The following is a 24,268-nucleotide window of genomic DNA, read 5'->3' as shown; positions in this document are numbered from 1 at the left end:
CACAAAGAAGCAGAAGTGTCGGCGGGTCATTGGGGTGGGTGGGAGCAGGTCAGACGCTGCACAGAGGGTGGTCACTGGAGCCGGGCCAGGGGACCCTGCCCAAAGCCGTGTCCTCTACACAAAAGCCACCTCGGGGAAGGAGGCTGGAGGGCAACCGAGTCGGGAGGACACTTGCCCTGCATGCAACCGGCCCGGGTTGGGTCCAGGCACCCCATACAGTCCTCTGAGCCCGGAGTCGGGCCTGGGCATAACCCAGAATGAAACAATGCACCCACAGACAGACAGACAGACAGACAGACAGACAGACAGACAGACAGACGGGGTTCCCAGCACCCGTGGCAGTGTCTGTCCCGGCTCCCCCAACCCCCGCCTATGGGCTCCCTGTTGATGCTCCTGGAATAGGCAACTCCGTGGGGGGAGGGGAGGGCTACCCATTTGTCGTGGGCCTCAGTTTACTCAGCTGTCGAGTGGGCACTGTGCACAGACCCCCTCTCAGGTGGCCGCCTGCCTAGGGCCCGCCCGGGGCCAAGCACCACGGCAGGGTGATTCAGGGGCGGGTGGAACACCCGGGGAGCCCCACTGCCCTCCAGCACAGGAACTGCCTCCTGGCATTCTCAGGGAAACAGGGGGTGCCCAGCCCAGTGTCAGGACCCAGGAAAGGAGGCCCTGGGACCCCACGATGAAGGACGCCCACGCAGCTTCCCCAGATGCGAGACCTTGGCCGGCCCGGGGTACTCACTGCGGCAGGGAGAGCCTGGAGGTCTTCCTGGAGGCCCAGTCCCTGGGGACGCGCCCGCCCCACTGCAGGCCTTGCCGACTTCCTCCCCAGCATCCAGGAAACCCCGCCCTGGGGACAGGGTGCCAGGCACAGCGGGGCCCCGCCCCCACCCCGGCGGGCCCCGGCCCGGCTCAGGGGGCTCCTTCGAGGCCTGGCCAGCCTCAGCGGCCCTGCCAGGACAGCCGGACGCTCTGGCCGGTAAGCGATACGGCGTCCTCCCTGGCTGACCAGTCTCTCATGGCCGATCACGTTTCGGGGCCACTTGAGTTTCGGGGAGCGGCTTTGTAAGAGCCCAGAGTTGCTGGGGCGCCAGCCTCATGGGCGGACACTCACAGGGGTCAGCGAAACAGGACAGAGTGTGCAGTCGTCCCACTTACTCCAGGGGGGTCTGGCGTGTGGGGTCCGTGTCCCGCAGCCGGGGCCGGGGGGCCCGCAGGCTTCTGCTCACTCCCCACCCCCACACCGACACGGGGGTCTCTGAGCACCTTCTCCTGCTCCTCAGTCTGCCCGTCTGCCCCCCGACCTCCCTTCCTTGAGGCCAGCCCACATCCTTCCCTGAGCGAACCCCTTCACCTACGGGGATCAGGTCCCTCTGGGTTTCCACTGCCCCCCGGCGGCTGGCCGGCTCCTAGGGGCATCAATCATCTCCCCCCAGACAGGGGCCCGCCCCGCTCCCCCCCCCCCACGGTCTCATTTCCTCACTGGGCCCAGCGATTGTTTCCAAACTGAAAGCATGGGGGAGGGGGTGTCAGTGTCCCACCGTCCTTACCCTCACACTCACCTCCTTCCCACGTTCCCCCCAATCTGTTCCCCAGACCCAGGGACCCTTCTCTGCCCTCTGACCCCACCTCCCAGCCTCACAAGCCGCCTCCTCTCAGCCACTCCGCAATAGCCCCCTGCGTCCTGTCTCAAAGCCCCATGAAGGGGAGGAACCACCAGCCATGCATGTCACCACCTGAGTTCAGAGCCTCGATTCTCCCCGCCTCCTCCCCTCTTTCTGTGACTGACCACCCCCCCCCACCCCACCCCCCACCCCCTGTATACAGAGGTTGGGTTTCAGAGCATTGGGGTCTAGTGCTTTTTTTTTCTTTTTTTTGGGTCACACCCAGTGATGCTCAGGGGTTCCTCCTGGCTCTGCACTCAGGAATTCCTCCTGACGGTGCTCGGGAGACCATATGGGATGCCGGGGATCGAACCCAGGTCGGCTGCATGCAAGGCAAACGCCCTCCCCTGCTGTACTATCGCTCCACCCTGTCTAGTGTTCTTTCTTCTGTTTCTTTCTCTTTTTTTGGTGGCAGGGAGGCACACCCGGCGGTGCTCAGGGCTCACTCCTGGCTCTGTGCTCAGGAATCTCTCATCGAGGTGCTCGGTGACCCCAGGTGCTGCCAGGGGTCAAACCCAGATTGGCCGCGTGCAGGGCCAGCCGGGGGTTCTCTCCCGTCTGCAGATTTCCTTTCTTTTCTGACACCAGGGAGCTGAGCCAAGGCCTCTCCTGAGGGTCCCCAGCCCCGGCCCTAGACCTACTTTCCCTCCCCCCCGAACTCAGGTGGACAACCCCAGTCACGTGCTAGAACCACGGGACGTGAGCTTCAGTTTCATGGTGCTCAGAGGTGGCTCCTGGCGGTACCGGGGGGACCTTCACGGTGCCTGGGACAGAACCCGGGCCTCCAGCAAGCAAAGCGGGTGCTCCGACCCTCTTGGGCCTCTGCCCGCCCCCGCGAGCAGTGTCCTTAGGGTCTAGCCACATAGGCTGCCCAGCACCAGCGACACTGCGCGTGTGGCTCTGTGCTCCCCCCCAGGGACGTGCTCGACAACTCCTCCACAGCTGGAGGCCGGGGTGTCTGACCCGGAGCGCAGTGGCCCTCCTGCCTCCCTGCCTCCCGTGTCTGCCCTGGGCATAGCATTTCCCGTCCCCGGGCATAGGCTCCCGCCCTCTGCAGGGCTGGCCAGTCCCCGTGCAAACCTGGTTTGCTCTGAGCTCGCCAAGGACAGGTCCTGGCTGGAGGCTAGTGCAGTGAGCACCCCCGGTCTGCTCCCCAGGTAACGCACAGGCAGGCCAGAACATCTGGCACCGTGTGACCCCTCAACCCCGCACAGACTCCCTTGGGGCTGGGGCGGCCAGCAGGGCTGCCCATGAATGAAAGGGCAAAGAGCTTCCAGAAGGATCCATGTGGACCCAGAGTGAGGGAGGTGGCGTTGAACTCTGCAACTCCCCCACCCCCCACAAACACCCCATGCTCGAGTCCTACACTGCAAGGAGGCCGCTGAGGGCCCTGTGCAGCCCTGGGGAGTCCTGGTCAGGGCGGGCCGGCATGGTAGCTGGACTGGGGTGGGGGCGGGGAGGGCGGCCTCGCAGGAGCAGAGCACCAGCTGCAAAGGAGTAGGAGGGGGCCCTCTGTCTTGGGCCCCCTGCCGAGGGGCATCAGATGGCTAATTGTCCAGGACGCTACTGGGAAGCGCCCAGAGCCTGGCCGTCAGCTGCTCCCCTATCCGTCTCCCCAGAAGCCCCCCAGAGGGAGTTGGGGGCAGGACTGGGCGGGGAGAAGGGGTGGAACTGGGGGGGTGTGGACCTTAAGGCACAAAAAGAGCTTCCTTTCCCCCTAACTCTAGAGATCAGAATGCACCCCATCCTGGATAACAGGGCTCCCCCAGAGGGTGGGGCCGGCACCCACCCTATACCAGGCGCACCGCACCGCGTACAGATTCTCAGGACAAACCTCGTGCCGATCCCACAGTGGAGAGTGGCTGCTGTGGGCTGCCCCTACCTCCCAGGACCCCCCTCCCCGGGCCCCTGCGCAGGCCCAGGCCCACCACGCACCTGACAAACTACGGCTGCTGGCGGCTCCCAGGGCGCAGGGGGGTGCGGGGGGCTCCCTGGTTCCAGGGCCGCAGAAGCCCGGGCAGAGGGCCCAGCCGGCCCAGCCCGCACCCCCACACACCTCACGCTTTTCCAGATGTGAGTGGGACAGGGCCAGGGGGCGCCGGGCTGGGCTTAGGCGGGGAATCTGAAGACGCAAGCGGAAAAGCACGCGCGGTCCCATCGCAACCCTCCAATCTGTCCCCGCGGCTGCGCCAGCCCCGCCTTGGGCCGCGGACCTGCTGACTCAGGCCTCCCCCAGGCTGGGATCCCAGCCGTGCCCCGCTCAGGGGCTGGCTGGCTCTCACTGGGGCGGGGGGGGGGGGGGCTTAGAACGCTTGGGGGTCCCCAACAAAAAAGGGAAGGGGTCTGGAGTACAAAATTGTTTTGCCAACCCCCCCCAGCTAATGACAGAGGCACCCTGTACTTAGAGGTACTAAGTGGGGGTTTGGGGCGTACCCAGTGCCAATTATGCTGCCCACACCCACCGGCTGTTCGGGGGTCGGCCCACCGTGCACACACTAGCCCTGGCTGGCCTGCCCCTCTGCTCCGGACGGTGACAGCTCCCGGCCGCCCCATACTCCGTTCCCGTACTGTGGATGAGGAAACTGAGGCACAGGGCGGGCTCAGGAGGAGGGAGGGAACCCCCAAGAGCTTGCTGGGCTTCCCCCCAACGCAGCAGCCCATGAAACACCGCAACCAATCCTGAGGGTTTCAGAGCCCGTCCTGGGAACTGCAGAGAGAGTGAAAGCCGGGGAATCCCCTGCCCACCCCAGCCTGGGCACTAGCCCACGGCCGGGTCCCACCACCGAGGAGAAGTCCGAGGGCTGCTGCTCCCCGCTGGGCCCCCGCAGCCCTCCCAGCCTCAGCCCTCCCTGCCTGTGGGGTTTGCCCCAGCCTCTCTGCAGGTCCGCCCCCTGGCTGGCACCACCGGTCCTCTCCGGCCCCTGCGACTCTGCCCCTGGGCCACGCCACCCTCGTCCACTCTGTTCTAGTCCCTGGCCTGGCATTCAAGTGCAGCACTACTTGTCAGCTTTCTGTGGTTATCTATCAATTATTTCATCGCAGGATATTTTCTTTAAGGCGCGGCCACACATATTTTGGGAAGGAAGAAAGTGAAGGAGGAAGAGGTGAAAGGCAGTGAGGGCAGGCAGAGAGAAACCCTCCCAGCCGCTCCCCCCCCCCCCATAAAAACCTCCAGTAACTAGGTCGGAGTCAGGTCTCAGCAGCTGCCTGGAACCGTCCCCCACCCATACCCCCAAACCCACCAAATCCTGGCCACTCCCCTCCCTGTGTAGAGAGACCAGCCTTGCCTGGGCACCTCTGGGCACCAGGGTGCCTCTCCCTCCCTGCTCTGGATAGCTCCTGCACGAGCCAGCCTTGTGTGTGTGTGTGTGTGTGTGTGTGTGTGTGTGTGTGTGTGTGTAGGGGGGCGGTGGGGGGGGGAAGCTTTGCCTTCCTCCTCCTCCTCCTCCTCCTCCTCCTCCTCCTCCTCCCTGACCCTCCTCCCTGACCGCAGCCCAGGGCTTGCCCCCCATCCCCGCCCCTGGGTACAATCTCAGCAGCGGCCTGAATCATAGCCGGTCTGGGGGACCCAGGCTGGCAGGGGGCCAGGCTCTGTGCTTTGTCTTACCTCACTTAATCTTCCTGCTAATCCTCTCAGGGCCCTGCAGGTGGGAGCCCAGGCCAGTGACCTGCTACCACCTCCACAGCTGCGTCCCAAACTCAGTTCTCGCCCCTGAGGGGGGCTGGGAGGGTACCCCGCTCCCAGTCCTGGGGGGGTGGGGGGATAAGGGCAGGAAATGGTCCGGTGGGGTGTGGGTGAGCCCACTGTTCCAATAGGAGCCGGCCCAAGAACCAGGGCCTGGGGGGCATAGCAGAGGCCAGTGCCAGAGTGCCAGGTGACCGACACCTGCACCCAAGAGTATGCCAGCCCCCCCTAGAGCCCCCCAGGCTGCAGCCTGGGATACGCTGAGGCCCCCAATGCCTGCACATTCCTGACCAGCCTCCCCCACTCCGGGAACACCCACGTTTCTCTCGGTGGTGCTTAGGCATGACCTTTCCTGTCCCTCCCCGACCCCCACGACCCGGTACCTGAGGGTCCTCACGGAGATGCAGTATTTCCACATCACGCCCCACACGGCGGCGCGGCCCTCGCCCTTCATGCCCGCGGGGGTGGGGGAGCGCGGGTCAGTGCCCTCAGGCCCCCGGCTGCCTCTCAGGTCACTTCCTTCTTCATGGTGGGACAGACACAGACGCGGACCCCGAGCCACGGTCCCAGCCACCGGCCTCACCGCCCGGCTCACACACCAGTCCCGAGGCGGCTGCCAGGAGACAGCGGGGCGGGGGGCCAGGGGAGCTGTGAGTCACGGGGCGGGCCTGGAGGGGCGTCCTGTGTCCAGAGGCGGGCGGGTCTGGGAGGAGAGGCCGAGGGAGAGGAGGGCGGACCCGCATCCTCCCCATCTCCCCAGGGGCCTAAGCCCAGCACCGCCCAGCGCCTCCCGCTGCAGCCCGGCCCACCCCGGGCACCGGCCAGCCCCAGCCGGGGGCAGCCCGGCAGGCAGGCTGGGCTGCAGAGCGGGGCTGGAGGGCGGGAAAAAAACACCAGAACGTCAGGGACAAAGTATGTATCGCTGCCAGGTCACTCCCGGGGGTGGGGAGAGGAGAGGGCAGGGGTGAGGCTGGACCCCACGGGCCTGATTCAGGGGGGCTGGGGCCCTAGTGATACTGGCCTTGGGCAGAGCTGGAGCCAAGCAATGTGATGCAGTTTGGGCCCAAGTGCCAGCAGCTTCCAGGGCTACCCGGCAGTGTCTGGGGGGCTGCCAAGACCACCCCGGGGAGGCTTGGGGGCTGGGGAATGTTGGGGACCAAACGCCACAACTAGCATGTGTGCTTCAACCCTTTGAGTTTTCTCCCTGGCCCCATCAGCTGTGCTTAACACGTGGGGAAACTGAGGCACAGAGCAGGGCAGTCACTCCTCTGAGTGTCCCAGACTGAGGTGGGGACGGGGGGCGGGGCTGGAAGTGTGGGGGTTTCCATCCCAGGGTCCTGCACTGGAGTCATGAGTGTGGCTGGCTCTGCCATGGAGTGCGGGCAGTGGGGTGGGGGGCGGCGGGCCCCTCAGTGGCCGTGGCTGGGGGTCCATGCTGGAGCCCGTGAGGGCCCTTTCCAGGGCAGCCCCAGCCAAAGCCCCGCCCCCCGCCAGCTGCTGTGCCTGGGCTTTCCCACAAGGAGCCCCCAGGGACGGTGACTCACGGAACGGCTCCCCCCCACTGCCCCCAGGAAGTCCCCACAGGACAGGTGGCCCTGGGCTGGCCCCCTCTGGCCCACCGTGACCCAGGGACACTCAGAGGAGGTGCCAACTCTGCAGCTGGAGCCGGATGTCGGGTCAAAGTTCCCGTGCCGCCCCCCCAACCCTCACCCTCTATCACCGTTCCCCACCCCGAACAGACAGGGGTGTGGTGACGCCCCTCACAGCCTTTCCAGCAGTGGCCGGAGATGAACCTTCCATGGGGAAGTGAGAGGAGCTGCGAGGTGAGCCCCCCTCCCCCCGGGCCCAAACCCAAACTCTCTCCACGCCTCCACCTGCTGGGGAAGCTCACCCTCCCTCAAGGTTGCCTCACAGGCCTGTCACTGCACACTGGCCTCTGCCCGCAGAGGACGCCCCCTCTCAAGGGTCTCTCTGGTCTGTCCTGCCAGGGAACTTCCTCAGGCATGTGCAGGCGGAACAGCATCTGTTTAGACATCCCACCCACACCCCTCATTCACAGCATCCAAGCGGCCACCCACAGATGCAGTCACCCATTCACATTTCCATGCACGTCTCCCTCCCTTCCAAGCATTCTTCCAGCTCTTCATTGCCCATCTACCAACCCATCCTCCCACCCACCCACCCACCCATCCATCTACCCACCTACACATCCATCCACCCATCCATCCAGGCACCAATCCATCCACCCACCCTCCATCCATCCATCCTTCCACCCATCACCCATCCATCATCCATCAGCCAGCCAGCCAGCCGTCTGCCCATCAATCCACCCATCCACCCACCCACCTACACATCCAATCATCCATACACCTGCCTATCCATCCATACATACATATATTCATACATCCACCCACCCATTCAGCCATCCATCCACAATCCACCTATCCATCCATCCGTCCATCCATCCATCCATCCATCCATCCATTCCATTCATCCACCCACCCATCCATTCATCCACCCACTCATCCAACTGTCCATCCATCCATCCATCCATCCATCTATCCATCCATTCATCCACCCATCCATCCGCCCTCCACCCATGTATCCACTCAACTTCCATCCATCTATACTCTGATTTCTCTTAGTCCTGGGTCCAACAGCCTCAGACTCTGGGGCTAACCTTGAGCCCTGACCACCCAGCCCAGAGGGGGTGTGCCCTCCCTGTCTGCTGTGACCCAGTGCAGGCACCTGGTGGACGGGAGCCTGAGGCACATCTATGGGGGCCTCCTAAGCCCCTTTCCCGGCCAGTCGCCAGAACCCTGCAGCGCCGGGCCTCACTCTTTCCCTCCTTGCAGCTGTACCCACCTGTGTGACTCCTTCCAACAGCGTCTTGTCACCCCTTCCCTGCCTCCATTTTACAGGCGGGGAAACTGAGGCATAAGAACGGGTTTGGCTTTTGTCAGCTCCCACAGGACAGCACTTCCTCTTGGAAGCACGAGGCCTTGGGGACACCCGGGGGTGGGGCTGAGGGCGCCCACAGGGCCAGCCCATGAGCTGGCTCCCTTGCACACAGTGGTCCTTGGGCTGCTGCCCCCAACAGCCATCGCTCCCACTCCCGTCTGCCCTAGGGAGCAGAGGGCCTAGAGGTCTGCGGGGTGCACTACTGCTCTCATCCTGTTCTCACTTGGCCTCTTAACACCCCTGAGGGGAAACCCCCTCACAGGGCCGGTTTTAGGAACAACTGCTTTGTACCTTTGTACTTGTGGGGAAACTGAGGCATGGGGTGGGGAAGCCACTTACGAGGGTCAGACTTTACAGAGAAGGAATCAGGCTTCAAGTGCCTGGCGGCTGCCGAAACAGCCGCCATCAAACGCCCCAGGCCTGCCACAGCGCCCCCTGCAGTCAGAAAGGGGCATTCTCGAACCTGGGTCCTGGCGGGAGTGGGGGGCCTCCTCCTGCAGGAGCCGATGCAGCTGTCATCTCAAAGGTCCCTGAGCACCAACAAACACATGCCGGGTGCTCTGTACCGGGGGTCCCAGCAGGCAAGGGGGTGAGTGGTCCCCTGGAAACATCCACGCTCTCGCTGTTCTCTCTTCCCAGCGCTGTCCAGCGACTCACGGACCACAGGCGGTGAAGTACTGCCATGTGCCCGGAAACGGCGCGTGTGAGAGGCTCAGGTTACCGCCCTAGCACGGGGGCCGAGAGGAGAGGAGGTCGTCCCCAATGGGTGGTGGGGGTGGGACGGGGCTAGGGGCATCCCTGCAAACCACCTGCGCATCTCTGAGTTTCCATGCAGAATGCAGGCCTGGCTGGCTGACCCCGGGATCTGCCTGCTGAGACGGGCATGTGGTCTCCCAGCTGCTGCTACGCCTCTCCTGTGGGGGGGGGGGGGTCCCTCCCGGGCTGGACCTGCCCTGAGCACCACAGGAGCTCCCCCCACTGGCCTGCAGAGAGCTGGAGATGATTGTGAGGGGTCACAACGTCAGCCCCCCCAGCAGACAGGAGTGGCTGGGGGGCGGTTCTGCAGCTTGTCTTTCCGGGGGGTCCCTGTGGCCCTGAGGAGTGAGCAGATGAGCAGGGTGGGGAGACAGGACAGCGGTCAGGACCTGGGTTTGATCCCTGGCACCACCCAGCCCCTGAATATGGGTGAGGGTGATGCTGGTGGCCCCTGACCATTCCTGGGTATGGACCTGGTGGCCCCCAACACTGCAGGGCACCAGCAGCATCAGATCCTGGGGCTGTCTGGCAGACTATAATGGAAGTGGCCCCGGGTCCCCTGAGCTCTGTTGGGGGGACAGTGAGCCGATCAATTAGCCAATCAATGAGGGGCTGCTGAGTGGTCAATACTCCCTCTCCTGACCCCCGCGGCCTCTCCTGCAAAGGAGGACGCCGAGGGCTGAAGACCAGACGGGCCCGGCCGTGGACACTCCCGAGTGTCCGGGCCTCGGGCAGCCAGGCCAGGGAGTGGCCGCCACCTGGGCAAAGCAGACCCACCTGAGCGCACACTAGCCTGGCGGGGACAGCCAGAGCCCCAGAGGGCAGGGCCTGGCCTTAGTGGCAGACTCAGCTCCTCAGTGCTCCCCAGTGCTCCCCAGAGCTCCGGAGGCCGGGAGGATGCCCAGATCGGGCAGGTGGGGGAAATCAAAGCAAGCCACGGTGGCCACTGATTTCCCAGGGGCAAGGGGGGGGGGGGGAGTAGTGGCGGGGACAGCAGATCTGGGACTCTGCTCTGGGGTCTGACCCTGAGTGTTCCCATGCGGCCAAACTGCCCCGTCCACGGGGTCTTTACAAGGTGTTTGCTACCCCCAAAAGGGGATGATCCTTAGTGTCGAGATCCAGGTGGCAAGATGGTCCCCACCAAAAGCCCAGGGCAGGGGAAAGGTCACCGAGGCCACTGCCCCACAGCTGTGCTTCTAGGCTGCTGAGTCCGTGGGGGCAGCAACCTTGTCGTGTCCTGGTCACCCGAACAGGAGTTTGGCCAGTGCTCAGGACGTCCCGAGCGTTCTCCCCAGTCTCCGCCAAGGGGCAGAGGGGTCGTCAAGCCCACCAAGACCATAGACAAGGGACACAGGCCGTGGGCCTCCAGGACCTGGTTCTGAGACGCACTCCCACACACCCACCCTCACACTGTGACCACACACACACACACACACACACACACACTGTCACACTGCGACCACACATGCTCTGACACTGTGACTACACACTCTCTCACACTGTAGCCATACATGTGTACCTGCATATACACAAACCTTCTCACTCTGTAACTCTACAGGGGCATAGACATAAACACACACACTACTCTTGGCTCTGTGCTCAGGGATCACTCCTGGTGGGGCTGGAGGGACTATATGGGGTGCCAGGGACTGAACCCGAGTTGGCTGCATGCAAAGCAAGGGCCCAACCTGTTGTACTGACACTATTCTATCTTTATTAGTTTGTTTCGGGGCTACACCAGGCAGTACTCGGTTACTCACGGCTCAGTGCTGGGCAGGAGAGCAATCACGCAGTGCCGGGTTCCAAACCCGGGCCCTCCTGCATGCAAAACATGCGCTTCAGCCCCCTGAACAGTCTCTCCAGGCCCTAGTTAGCATTTTCTTTGAAAATCAACTGGCTCAGAAAATCGGAGCCAAGTCTCACCAGGCTTCCAAACTTCTCTCGAAGTGAACAGGAAGTCGGGGAGTCGGGCCTGCTGGAGGGTAGTGGGGGGCAGACCACCTTGGCGCCACAGGGGCTGTTTCAATACAAACACCCTGGGTTTGTTCTTTTCTTTTCTTGTTATTTTGTTTTGGGGCCACACCCGCAATGCTCAGGGGGTTATTTCTGGCTCTGCACTCAGGAATTACCACAGGGGGTACTGAGGATGGAACCCAAGTTGGCCACAGGCAAGGCGAGCGCCCCATCCGCTGTACTAGCGCTCCAGTCCCAGAGCCTTGCTACTTCAATAAGCTGAGGGGTGACAATCACTGTCACTGTCACTGTCCTCCCGTTGTTCATCAATTTGCTCGAGCAGGCCCAATAACATTGTGAGACTTGTTACTGTGTTTGGCATATCGAATATGTCACGGGGAGCTTGCCAGGCTTTGCTGTGCGGATGAGAAACTCTCGGTAGCTTGCCGGGCTCTCCGAGAGGGGCGGAGGAATCGAACTCGGGTTGGCTATGTTGGCTGCATGCAAGGCAAACGCCCTACCTGCTGTGCTATCGTTCCAGCCCAAGGAGGGGGGTGACAATAGTTTATAGAAAGGGGGTGCTCCCACAAGAGAGCATGTGGCTCCCCTGGGACCCGTCTGGAGCAGACTCTTGCAGCCGTGAACTGCTCCCACTCTTCCCACTCAGATCCCTCTTTACACGAGACGTTTGGACATGACCCTGGTACACAAGTCGATAAATAAGAACTGCTGGGGCTGGAGCAACAGCATAGGGGGAAGGCGCTTACCTTGTGTTCAGCCAACTGGATTCGATCCCTGGCGTCCCACACGGTTCCCCGAGCCTGCCAGGAGTGATCCCTGAGTGCAAAGCCAGGGGTAACCCCTGAACATTGCCAGGTATGCCCCCAATCTCCCAGGAGAAAACAAAACCAGATCTAGAAACCAACTGGCTGTACATAATAAACCATAATGAATCTTATTTATTTACTTTTTGCTTTTTGGGCTGGAGCGATAGCACAGCGGGTAGGGCGTTCGCCTTACACGCGGCCAACATGGCCGACCCGAGTTCGATTCCTCCGCCCCTCTCGGAGAGCCCGGCAAGCTACCGAGAGTATTTGATATGCCAGACACAGTAACAACAAAGTCTCCAATGGAGACGTTACTGGGCCCGCTCGAGCAAATCGACGATCAACGGGAGGGTCACATCTGGTGGTGCACAGGGGTTACTCCTGGCTCTGCACTCGGGAGTTACTCCTGGCGGTGCTCAGGGGACCATATGGGATGCTGGGAATTGAACCCGGGTCGGCCGCATACAAGGCAAACGCCCTACCCACTGTGCTATCTCTCCAGCACCACGAATCTTATTTTAAAACACGTCTTTTAATTTCTGCAGCTCCCACATCGGGTTACTGCGGGATCGGGTCCCCTGGTTTGAGAAGCCTGGCTTCCAGAGGTCCGTCTGAGCAGCCAAGACGGACTTCACAGGGAGGAAGCTGAAGACAGGAGTCAGAGGGCAGCCCAAGCACCGCGGGTCCAGACTCGGTATACACCTGGGATGCTGGTGGCCATTCTCTGCTTCCAACTGTGGCTTTTGAACTTTTTTTTTAATTTATAGGGGGCCACATTCAGCGTTGCTAGGTAGCTTGGGGCCACATCTGGGATGCTGACCCTGCGTGTGTGGAATTTACGGTTCTGTGCTCGGGTCTGGCCATGCTGGAGGTCACCAGAGCCACTCTGGCAGTGCTAGGAAATAGAGGTGTGTGTGTGTGTGTGTGTGTGTGTGTGTGTGTAAGGAGGGCAGGTGATTGTGTGCAGATGGTGCCCAGTGCCAGGGATTGAACTCAGAGACTTGTAACTTGAGCCATATCCCAGCTCTCTTCCAAACTGGTTTTCTTTCAGGAATGGGGTGGAGGGACGTGGGCGCACCCTGTGACACCCATGCTCAGGACTTACTCCTGGCTCTGCACTCAGGGATCCCTCCTGACAGGCACAGGGGACCCCAATGGGGTGGCGGGGATCGAACCTGGGTTGGCCACGTGCAAGGCCAACATCCTACCCACTGTCCTATTGTTCCGTCTTCCCCTGTGTATTAAGTGAAAACACTCAAAAGGTAAAAAAGGAAGCACAAAAGACCAAATTAGCTTTTGCCCCCAATACGTCTATTTGAAAAGGAAACTTATCGCATACCCCTCAATGGAAAACCAGGATCACTTTGCTGTAAGTAGAAGGTTACCATGAAAACGAGACAATGGGATTGGATGTCAGGCGGATACTGTTTCCTGCCAAAGGTGCTGGGCTCCGGCCCTGCCCAGCTCGGTGACAAAACTGCCCTGGGAGGGAGGAGCTCAGCTCTTCAAAGCTCACCTCACATTTTCTCACCTCCTGTGCATCCCCCCACCCCCATGAAGGGTCAGATAGCACCTGGCGGGGGAGGGGTACGGGGCAAGATGACTTTCTGGTAATCTTGGAGGAATCTTGAATCCCTTGTTCACAGACACCTAATGCAGCCCCTACTGTGTGCCAGAGGAGGTTGGGGGTGCTGAGGAAGAGGACGGGGAGGGGGGAGCGGACACTCAGACAAGCAAACTGAGCACTCATGCCATGGAGGAAGGGCAGGAGGACTGCAGGTCAGGTTCTGTGGTCCCAGCATCAGGGAGGACCTCCCTGAGGAGGTGTTGCGGGGGGACAGAGAAGGGGCAGGGTGGGGAGCTGGAGGGGCAAGCCCCGCACAAGCCGTGCAAACTCTCCTACTTTACACTGTGGTTTGAATTCATTTCAGGACTCAGAGAAAAGCTGCAGGCCGAGCACAAAGGCCTCTTTGTGTGGGTTCCCGTCCCTGCGGTCAGCACCGACCTGTTTGCCTCCCTGCCCCCCCTTCTCTGTCTCGCAGCAACCACCGCGGAACACACCCTGGGAAACTGGAACTGGACTCATCCCGTCAGCTCTCCAGGGTCTTTCCTGCCACCGTCGCCGCTTTCACGGAAGGGGCGTCCACGCAGATAGCAGCTCACTCGCTGACCCAGATCTGTTTGTGGGGGGCAGGGGGCGGGACCGCACCTGGGGTACTCAGGGCTGATTCCTGGCTCTACACTCAGGGATCACTCCTGGTGGGGCTCAGGGGGCCTTGCAAGGGGTTCTGGGGCTGCACGCAAGGCAAGCACCCCACCCGCTGTCCTCTCTCAGGACCCCTAACTGATCCGGATCTCATTCTGGGTGCCATCCTGGGAAGAACAGTCCTCCCGTCCCTGGGAAGCCCAGCCTGACCCTATACAAATGGGCAGTGCAGGGTGGGGCCCTGACTACCCACATCCTGTGTACCAGGTCACAGCCTCAAAGGCAGCAGCCTGAGCCCCGCCCCTCCAGCCAAAGCCACGCCCCTACAGCCCCACCCACCAGCCAAAGCCACGCCCCCTGAAACCCCACCCCGCCCACTAGATTCCTTCCAGCCAACCATAGACCTGCCCACAGAGCCCTTCCCAGCCAACCTCAGCCCCGCCCACTACAGCCCTGCCCAGCGAGCCAAAGCCACGCCCTCTAAAGCCCCGCCCCACCCACTAGATCCCTTTCCCGCTAACCACAGCCCTGCCCACAGAGCCCCGCCCAGCCAACCTTAGCCCCGCCCACTGAGCCCCACCCACCCTACCACAGCTCCGCCCACTATACCTCGTCCTCCACAGCTCCCACATCCACAGCTCTAATCACCAGGGTGAGTGCCACAGCCCAGACCACTACAGCCCCAAACACCATAGTTCCACCCACCAGAGCCCCCAACACCACATCCCAACCCCACAGCGTGCCACATGGTTTCTGCCCTAGATAGAAGGGATGCACATGCTAAACCAGAGAATGGGGGTCTCTGGCCACTTCCCTGGAGGAAGAGAGAGTTCCACAATAGTGTTGCTGGGGCAGCAAGAATGGAACCACAGGGACACAGCGTAAACCAGCACATCTCAGCTGGGGAACACATGGACCCCCGTGCAACCCCCCGCCCCCAGAATAATCCCGGGTCACAGGAAGAAATCAAGGTCCAAGGAGGACCACGGTAGATAAAAGACTGAGCAACACTGGCCTACACATGAGAGATAATCGTGACGATAGTGTTCCTGTCATACAGAACATACTCATTCCAGCCGTCTTCTCTTCCAATGAGGCCTGGTGCCTTCTGGAGCAGGAGATCTCCCATCCAGTGGGCTAGTTTCCAACAGGGCCTCTCGCCAAGCCCTTGCACTGTGCACCCCAGGAACAGGACCCCCAGGAGACCCAGTCTCTCCCTCTTCCATTCATTAGCAGAAAGAAGTGGCTCACTCAGGGATGGGGGGCTGACAAGTCCCTGCGTCTGCATGGGTCACTGAAGATGGGAGAGTGGAAGGCACTATTCAGGCAGAGCTGGCAGGATCCAGACCAGCAAGAGTCAGTGCCTGGGTGGAGGGAAACAGGCACCAGTTCAAGGGCTGCAGAGCAGGGCCCACCACATCGACTCAGCCCTTAGAGCTGACTGTGCCTTCACCTGACTGGATGCAGCCCACCGCACTGGGGTGGCCAGTCTGCTTCACTACCTGAGTCAGATATTTTTTTGCATCTGGAAACATCCTCACAGATGCACCCTGGAAAAAGTTAGCCAATATCTGGGCCCTGGGGGCCCTGATAACTTCAAAAACATTAACCATCTCCCCCCTCCACCGGCCGCTCTATGAATGGGTCCATCTCTCCTCAGGAAACCATACTAGGCACCTTGTAGGGCTCTGTCTTCACGCAGTCACACTGCGCTGTACTGGGGTTGCACCTAACAGGGGCTGGAGAACAGGCTCACCTGTAAGAGGACCAGGGTTGCAGCCCCAGCACCATATGGTTCTCCGAGCACCGCCAGGAGCAGCCCGAGTAGTGCTGGGGGGGTGACCCCAAATAAGAAAGACTCTAACATGGGGCTGTTAGAATCTTAGCACAGCGGGTAGGGCTTTTGCCTTGCACACTGCCGACCCGGGTTCGACACCAGCATCCCATATGGTCCCCTGAGCACTGCCAGGAGTAATTCCTGAGTGCATGAGCCAGGAGGAACCCCTGTGACCCAGAAAATAAAAAAAAAAAAACCTCTAGCATGAATTGTGGGGGCCACACCCGCCATGCCCGGTTCTGATGGGGAAAAGGCTCCATCCAGCTCATTAGGACTCAGGCTTAGCTCCAGTGGGCTGGGTATTCAGAGCCCCTCGGACTGGCAAAGCCGTCCCCTGTGGGACGTCCCACTCCTCCGCTGGCTGCCAGGATGCGGCTGAGGGCAGACAGTCCTCAGTCTGCGCCAGTCTGCAGCCACTGCTGTGGGCAGGAAGTGGGTGTGTGGGGAGCTTGGGCCGGCCCTTTCCCAGAAAGAAGGGAGTCCCTGTGCTTCTCACGCCGTCTCCCTGGGGCTGGGGCCAGCACAGGATCCAGGAGTCATGCATGTCACACACGGCGCCATCCTGGACCTCCGGTGCCTGCTCTTGCCGCTGCCAGATGGTTCTAGCCCGGGATGGGCAGCCTGTCTCCAGGAGGGACACTGCGCCTCAAAGCTCGGCCTGGGGGCTGTCCAGCCACTTCGGAATCCCTCCCTGGGGATCCTGAAGGCCAGCGCTCAGGGCCCCGACATGGGTCAGAGATCACTCTGCCTCGCTCCGTGCCGTCCACACTGCCTGCACCACAGGGCATGATGCCCGGGGACTGGTCTCTGCATGCCCCATCTGGTCACGGGTGGGATGGTGTTTACCTCCCACGGGGCTCCCAGCACAGGGCCGGACGAATCGGACCAATCAGGTTCTGCCGATGCCTGTGGGCGGGGCAGTCCGGGCTGGCTGGACCAATCAGGTTCTGCCGATGTCTTTGGGCGGGGCAGTCAGGTCTGGACCAATCAGACTCTCCCCCTGCCTGTGGTCCTGAGTCCAGACTCTGGAGTACTTGGCCTCTTCACAGTGGGGGAGCCCGTGCTGGGTGGGATGCAGGGTCCTCACTCTTCCTACCAGGAGCTCCTGTCTCCCTGCCGTGTGGTTGGCCTCGAGCGTCTGGCTGCTCGCCCCCAGGACTCCGGGCTCGGGGGCACCTCCTCCCAGCTGCCCGGCTGTGTCCCCCACGGCCACCGCCCTTGTTTGAAAGAGGTTCCGGAGGCTTACCCCAGGGAGCAGGTCCCCCTTCCGCGTGGGGAGCAGCCGACTCGCCCTCGCGGGCCTCGTGGACCAGGGACACCACAGCAAAGTCTCAGGCTGCCCGAAGATGAAGACGACACCAAGCGCTGGGGACGCTGGGCCCTGGCAGGGACAGCGGCAACCATCGCCTGCCTGGCCTGGGAGCCCACACTGGCCAGTCACTCTCTGAAGCCTCGGGGGTGCTCAACACCAGTCCACTGGGGCCTGGCCTGAGCTTCCTGAGAGTCAGTGGAGGCTCTAAGGGGGGTGTCCTGGCAGCCTCTGCCCAACCCCTCCTGGGCCCCCAGCTCCTACTGGCCACTCCTAGGGCTCCCAAAGGAGTTTCTTTACAGATCGCCCATCCGCAGAGCCAACTTCACTTCTCCCCAAGAGGCCAACGAAACGTGCCGAGCAGGGACTCAGTTTGCTGGGACCCTGAGAGCTACCCTCTAGGGCCGGGCAGAAGCCCCCACAGCATGCTGGTGAGGACGCAAAAGATGGCTTATGGGGCAGGGAACGGAGCGTGCTGACACCCTCCATTTCCGGCTGCCTGAGCCGGGCTCAGGAGGGCCCTCACCACACCTGCGTTCCCATCTCCCTTACCAAAGAAGCATACCATCTGCCTTGAGATGCCGAGAGTCAGCAAGAATGCCGGCCCTGGCAGATAGTGTAGTGGTTAGAACACAGAGGTCTGGCCCCATTCCACCCCTGGCTTCACAAATGTCCCCATGCACAGCCAGTGTGACCCAGAAGGAGCCCAGGTCCCGATCGGGAGGGTCCTAGTGGTCCTAGGCACTGCAGGGCCCAGAAGTACCACAAGCCAGAGCCCTTGCACTGAACTGCACGTCGGGTGGACAGAGAATTGTGGGAGAATTGTGGGAGGGGTCCTCTTGGCCACGGGGGTCCTGAGAAACCACACAGACCCCGGACCTCATGAAGAATAGCCTGTGGCAGCAGCAGGCCCTGTCCACAGAAAGCAGAAGAGCATGGTTGCACACGTCAGGGAATATTATGCAGCCTTTAAAAGGTAGGGGATTCTGCTGCTCATGAGCACTGAGGGATGTCTCTGAAGACAGCAGGCTTGGGCGGGGGAAGCAGCAGACATGCCCTGTCTGACCCCACAGTCACGGGCTGCCACCCCCAGCAGTCCGACTGACAGGGCCATGTTCGGTACGATGGGGCCAGAGCACAGGAAGAGGCAAAAGTCCCTGAGGCAGTGTGGGATGGTCATGCCACAGTGCTCAGGCCCTCAGTGCCCCTGAGCTGGACACTTGAGGAGTGACTGGAGCAACTCATGTCAGGTTCCTGAACTGCAGGAGCGAAGCTTTCTCAGAAAGCGAACTGCAAATGACGATCTCACGCAGCTGAAGTTTAACAGCAGGAAAAACCACAGCTAGGATCAGCACGGGTGGGGGTCAGGCGAGTTGGGGGTGGGGGTCTGAGGGAGGCCCCCAGCCCCCGGGAACGAGAGGCACATTTCTGAAGTGGGCTTGAGTTTTCACCCACCCTGCATTCTCTCTGGCCGAACATCAACCAGGAGGGCACCCCAGTGTCTGCAGGGCTCCGGGTGGGGGCGGGGGGGGGGGCACAGGGACGGCTTTGTGCCCACCCATGGGCCTAAGCCGAGAGGGCTGTGGGTCGCCAGAGCCCCAAGTAGGGGCAGAGGCGGGGGGTTGACTTTTCCTTGGTCGGGACTCCAGAGCGGGCAGCTCCCCTCCACCCTCCATCCCTGTCCCTGGCAGGGCTCCAGGATTATTTTACATTAATTTAAGATCACTAATGAAGAATAATTAACAGCTTCGCGGGAGCCCGGCACACCCTGTGTTTAGAAGTGGTTAATTATGCATTGTCTACAAAACACCCTTTTCATACTCTCAAGTTTGGGGTCGCAGCTTCCGACAACAGCATATGGCACGGGGTGGGGTGGGGGTGCTGGGGAGCGTGGTTCTGCCTGCAAAGCCTTTCGGAGGGACCCTGCTCAGGCAAAATCATCCCTGAAGCCCCTCCAGAGTGTGGTGTATCCCACGGAGTGCCAAGACCCCCGAGCCCCTGGCCCCCAGCTATGGAGGGACCACGAGGTGGGCCTCTTAGCACAAAGCCAGTGTCCACTGTCTGGCTGATGGATATTCCCCACCGGTTACAGACACTGATGGGCTGGGTGTCCCGTGGAAGCCCCTCAGCTGGCCAGCTGCGGCCTCTGCGGCCAGACTGGCCGGATGGCCCAATGGCTTGGCCGGCTAACTTTTCCTCCCCAGGCCTCGATTTCCCTACAATGGAACCATTTGGGGGACTTTCCACTCCCTGGGGCTGTGCAGAGCTGGGTGTTGGCAGAGAGGCCTCAGGGTGGCAGACACGCAGCGGCCTCAATGTCGCGTTGTTCACCCAGTCGTCCTACCTGTCCCCATCACGGGCAGGTACTTGACACTTCGGCTTCACCTCTGACACTGAACCAGCCTAGCTTGTGCTCCATCTATGTGCTCATGCCCCAGCTATGACGCCTTTTCCTGTCTAGGAATCATCCTGCTCCTCCACCCAGGTATGACTCTGATGTCACTTAGTACAGGAAGTCTTCCTTGATTTCCCCCAGATGGCTTCCCACCTGGTTGCTGGGCTCTCGGCAGGACCACTGCTAAACCCGAGAGCCCGATGTTCCTGGTTTGTGAGGGACTCTTCCCCTCAGACACAGAAAGTTCCGTTCCTAAGGATTGTGTCTTGAGTTTCTGGGACACAGAGCTTGAGAAAATAGCACTGTCTGAAAAAGATGCCCACTGCCCACAAGTGGGCCAGCGGGGAGTCTCACTGGCTCCTGGAGGCGGAGCCAGGCCTCTCACATGGACCATGGGACTCCCAGGGAGGACCTGGCTCCTTGCCCAGCACCCTCAGTGGTCTCCGCTGCCAGCAGGGGGGCAGGACTCCATAAAACCCAGGGTCGCCTGCGGCCACCTGGGCACACCTGCCCTTGCAAGATTCCAGGCGTCTCCCCTGCCTTGGGCCCCACCAACTCCTGCAGGCACTTGGCCGCTGGTCTGCCCCTCCTCCCCGAAGTCCCCCACTGGGTCCTACTCCCACACTCACAGCCCCAAGGCAAGCCTGACAGGCTTCTGGGTCCGACTCTTACCATACCAGAACATTCCAGGGCCCAGCGCATGGGAGCCCAGTGCCCCCTGCAGGCGGGGCGGACATGTCCCTCAGCCCACACTTGGCCTGGGATGGCCCCAGGCTTCCCGCTGCCAGGAGCCCTGGACAGGCAAGTGAGAATCAGGAAAAAGAGTCCCAAGAGGCAGGTGCCCTAACTCACTCCTGCCATGGCTTTGGGGAAACACCGCTCAGGGGACTGTGTTCTGGTCGCAGGGACAGTGTCCTGAGGCACTTCCTCCCCGTTCTGTGTTGGACACAGTCCGTGGTGTCTGCTGCCCATGTCCTTTCAGGGAGCAGCCCCTCCCCCTCCCGTGCCATTCCCCATCCTGAGGCTGTAGTCCCGCGGGAAGAGGACGCAGCAGCTCTGAGAGGGACAGTGACCAAGCCAGCGCGCCACAGCTGGGCAGGGGCCAGGGACCTGCACGGCCACTGCCTGAACAGGGCTGCTGTCCTGACCCGGCTCGGCCCCAGACCCCTGCCTGAGCTGGAGACAGGCAAATCCCCACTGTCCAGCGGCCGGCCGGGACGGGACCAGGCTCTCTGGGTCATTCTCGCAGGACAATCGGCCCCAGGGCTGCTCCCAGGAGCCAGGAACGAGACAACAGTGGCTGGGCCACAGGACCCTCTGGGGTGACCCAGTTTCCTGCAGAAAACGGCCGGACTCAGGGTGGGGAAGCGACGGAGCAGAGACGCAAAGTGAGCGGGGCCAAAGCTGGGCGCTGGGACCCGGCGCGGGGTGGCGAGGGGGCTCTGTGGGTGGCAGACCCAGGATAAACTCTCCCCCCACCCCCGGGGCCCCCCACCCCCCGCCGAGGGCCTGCGTACCTTTTATAGATGCCGTGCAGCGGCTGCAGACACAGAAACTGCCAGTAATCCAGGCAAAAGGCCTTGAACTTGAGCATTTTCACCTTTGGGGTCCCCGGCCGGCCCGTCCTGGCGCCTCCACAGGGATGCAGAGAGGGGCTGGTGGGAGTCGGGGGGCTGAAGGCTTGGGCCCGCCCTGGCCCCCACGCCCACGCCGGGCGCCGGCACCACCCGCCTCCAGTACAAAGAACCGCACACAAAAGCCGGCGGCTCGCTCAGGCGGCGCGTCGGGGCGGCCTCTCTGCCGCTGTCTCTGGTGGCTGGCGCGGTTTGGGGCTCCCCTGGGGGTCCCCGGGGCAGGCCGAGGCAGCCGGGGCCGGGCGGAGCTGGGCTGGGGGCCCCTGGCCTGTCATCCTGGAGCTCCTGGTGGCTTCTTCTACAGCCAGGACCCCCGGTCACCCACCGAGGGTCAGGGCACAGCGCGGCAGACACCAGGGACCCCCGGGGCCCCCCCACGGGGAGGGGGTGAGCCTGAGGGAAGACAAACCGCCAGACAGTGGCTTCCTCGGCGGCCAGCTCAGTCCGGTTTGGCGGGATCCCGGCCTGCGTGAGCAGAGACCCGCCGGGCGCCACATGGTGGGAGCGGAGAGAGGCTGACAGGGCCGCCCAGCCCGTTGCCCGGGCAACGGGGACACATTGATAAAATCTAAAATGGTACTGCCAAGGCCGCGCTCATTGGCTGCCGGCGGGGGGGGGGGGGGGGGGGGAACTCCCGTGGCTGGGGAGGGAGGAGGGGGCGGGGTGTGGCCAGGGGCCATGGCCAGCCGGGGCCATCACTGGGCAGGGACAGGGACCCCGGGGCAGAATGCAGGCTTGGGGCCCCGGCCCCCCCCCCCCCGTGCCACCAGCACCCCCTGTACCGATGGTGGGGGGCTCCAGGTCCTGCTCTGACCCTGCTGTCCACTCCCCTGGCCAGCCTGCACCAGCCTGCTCCATGGCCTCAGGTGGCCTCAGATGCTAGGGGAGAAGCCACACACTGACCCGTCCACCTGCTGCCCACCTGATGTGAGTGAGCCCCCGAGTCCCCTTCAAGTCCTGTAGGTCCCTCCTGGGGGCTCCCCGGGACCATCAGACGGGACCTCCAACACCTCTCGCCCCCCCCCCCCAGCCCTCTGACACCCGCCCTTTCTCTCCAAAGACAGGACCTTCGATCACCTGCCCCCCTGATCACTTCCCCCTGTACCTCCCCTCCCGCCCAGGCCACAGCTCAGGGTTCAGCCTGACCTGCGGGGGCCACTACTTGTCATTGTGGCAGCAAAGGCCCCTGAGGAGGTGAGGGAGGGGTCTGGGGCTGGGGGGAGGGCACTGGACACACAGTCCACCTCCTCTGCCATGGGGCACCCTGGTTTGCTCAACCTCATTTACAAGGTGCTGGTTCACCCCAGGCAAGAAAGCAGGGGCGCAGCGAAGACCCCATCCCTGTGTGTGGCATGGGGCAGGGGGCTGGGGTCGGGGTCCCAGCAAGGCTGCAGGAGGCCAAGGGCTGGCATGGGACAGGGTCCTAGAAAAGCCCCCGGGGCAGGGCCCCCAGACCTGGAGGCGGGTCTCCCACTCAGCACGGGCACCGGGATCCCATGGGGCTAGGGGGTGGCGGGGGGGGGGCGAAGGTCATGCTGCCTCCACCCGTGGTCCTGCTTGGGACATTTGGCGACATCTGGAGAAATCTGGGGTCACCCTAACCGGAGGCGGGGCAGCCCTGGCTTAAAGGACTATTTCACGGCTGCTAAACACCCTTCCCGCCAACACACACACACACACACACACACACACACACACACACACACACGGCTCCTGGACAGGATGGACACAGCTGAGAGGCTTCCGGAAGGTGGGTGCAAGCTGCCCCCGGGGGCCCCCAGGAGCAGGAGCCCACAGCACTGGGGCAGAGGCAGAGGAGGGGATGCCCAGGTGGAGGCGGTGGGGGGCCGCGTGGGGAGGAGGGGACCATCTGCCTGGCAGAGGTAGCGCTGCCCCTCCCCCAACATTAGCATCCCCCTCACGCGCCCGCAGGAAGCGCCCGGTCTGTGAAAGGGGCCAATTACTGGCTGGAACCTTTGTCTCATTTCCCAGGCTGCAGCCCGCGCCTCTGCAGAACTGCCCGGGACCACCTCGGTCGCAGCTTCTCCCCCACGGACCCCCCCCACCGGGACAAGAGGGCCTCGGCCACTGCTGCCCCCCAAACACTAGGAACTCCTGAGGGTCCAGCCCCCGACCTCTGGTCTCTGGGGGCGCTGAGGGGGACGCAGGGCGGGGACGCACTGCAGGACCATGGCACGGGGCTGACCCTCCACCTGGACGACCCTCCGGGGGCCACATCGCCGGTGCTGTTACTTCTGGCCTCCCCAGAGTGGCCAGGGCTGACCAGTCCCCACGGCCCCAGGGCCAGTTTTTCATGCTTGTGATGCCTGAAACAGGACAAGACCCCGCCCCCACCTTCGTCCCTTCTGAGCTGCCCACTGGTCAGCGGGCGGCAGAGTGGACGAGCAGGTGACTCCATGCTGCTGTGTGCTTGTGGGGGAGTTTCAGCAGCCCCTGGCCCCTTGTAGGGGTGGGGGGGGGGCAGGTGTGTGTGTGTGTGTGTGTGTCTGTCTGTCTGTGTGTGGTCGGTCACGAGAAGAGAAGTGCGAACACTTGTACTAAAGACTCCCAGCACGCGCAACAAACTCAAGAAACTATTTGGGTAGCGGGGGGCACACCCGTTGCTCAGGGATCACTCCTGGTGGGGGTCTGGGGAGTCCATGGGTGATGCTGGGGATTGAACCCGGATTGGCCGCGTGCTCGGCAAGTGCCCGGCAAGTGCCCATAGGACTATCGCACCGACCCAACTCGAGAACATTCTAGACTCTGCATGTGACTCTGTGATCATTGAAGGAGGAGGTGTGGGAAGGGAGGCAGTCCGTGATGGGGGGCGGGAGTGGGGGACCACACACGGCAAGGAGTGGGTACGGCATGGGGTGAGCAGCTCACCCAGGACTCAGGCAGGCAGCCCTGCTCAGCTGCTGGGCACCCTGGACGAGGGACCTCTGAAATTCTGCCAGAGGGTGCAGGGAAAGGGTTCCCGCAGGGGTCCCGCACCTTCACAAGTCGACCCTAACACCATTTCCACTTCCAAGAAACACCTG

General features: G+C 62.4%; 1 protein-coding gene across 5 annotated transcripts in view; it reads right to left on the bottom strand.

Moving 5' to 3' along the window:
* IQSEC1 (IQ motif and Sec7 domain ArfGEF 1) overlaps window positions 1-24,268 on the bottom strand; it is a 125,151-nt gene that overhangs the window by 84,314 nt on the left and 16,569 nt on the right. For 2 of the 5 annotated variants that reach the window (XM_056129720.1, XM_056129722.1), the window contains exon 1: window positions 21,108-21,328. The exons of 2 other annotated variants lie outside the window; for them this stretch is intronic. In XM_056129720.1, coding sequence (XP_055985695.1) covers window positions 21,108-21,184 — 77 coding nt within the window. In that variant the 5' untranslated portion in view covers window positions 21,185-21,328. Of the gene's footprint in view, window positions 1-21,107; window positions 21,342-24,268 lie in introns of those variants that run through there. One more of the 5 variants, XM_056129716.1, reaches the window with a different exon arrangement.

The sequence above is a fragment of the Sorex fumeus genome, unplaced genomic scaffold (genome assembly GCF_029834395.1).
Source record: "Sorex fumeus unplaced genomic scaffold, SorFum_2.1 ptg000072l, whole genome shotgun sequence".
Taxonomy (NCBI): Eukaryota; Metazoa; Chordata; class Mammalia; order Eulipotyphla; family Soricidae; genus Sorex; species Sorex fumeus.
Note: the sequence above shows the minus strand (reverse complement) of the source record. Positions and strands in the feature narration are given on the sequence as shown.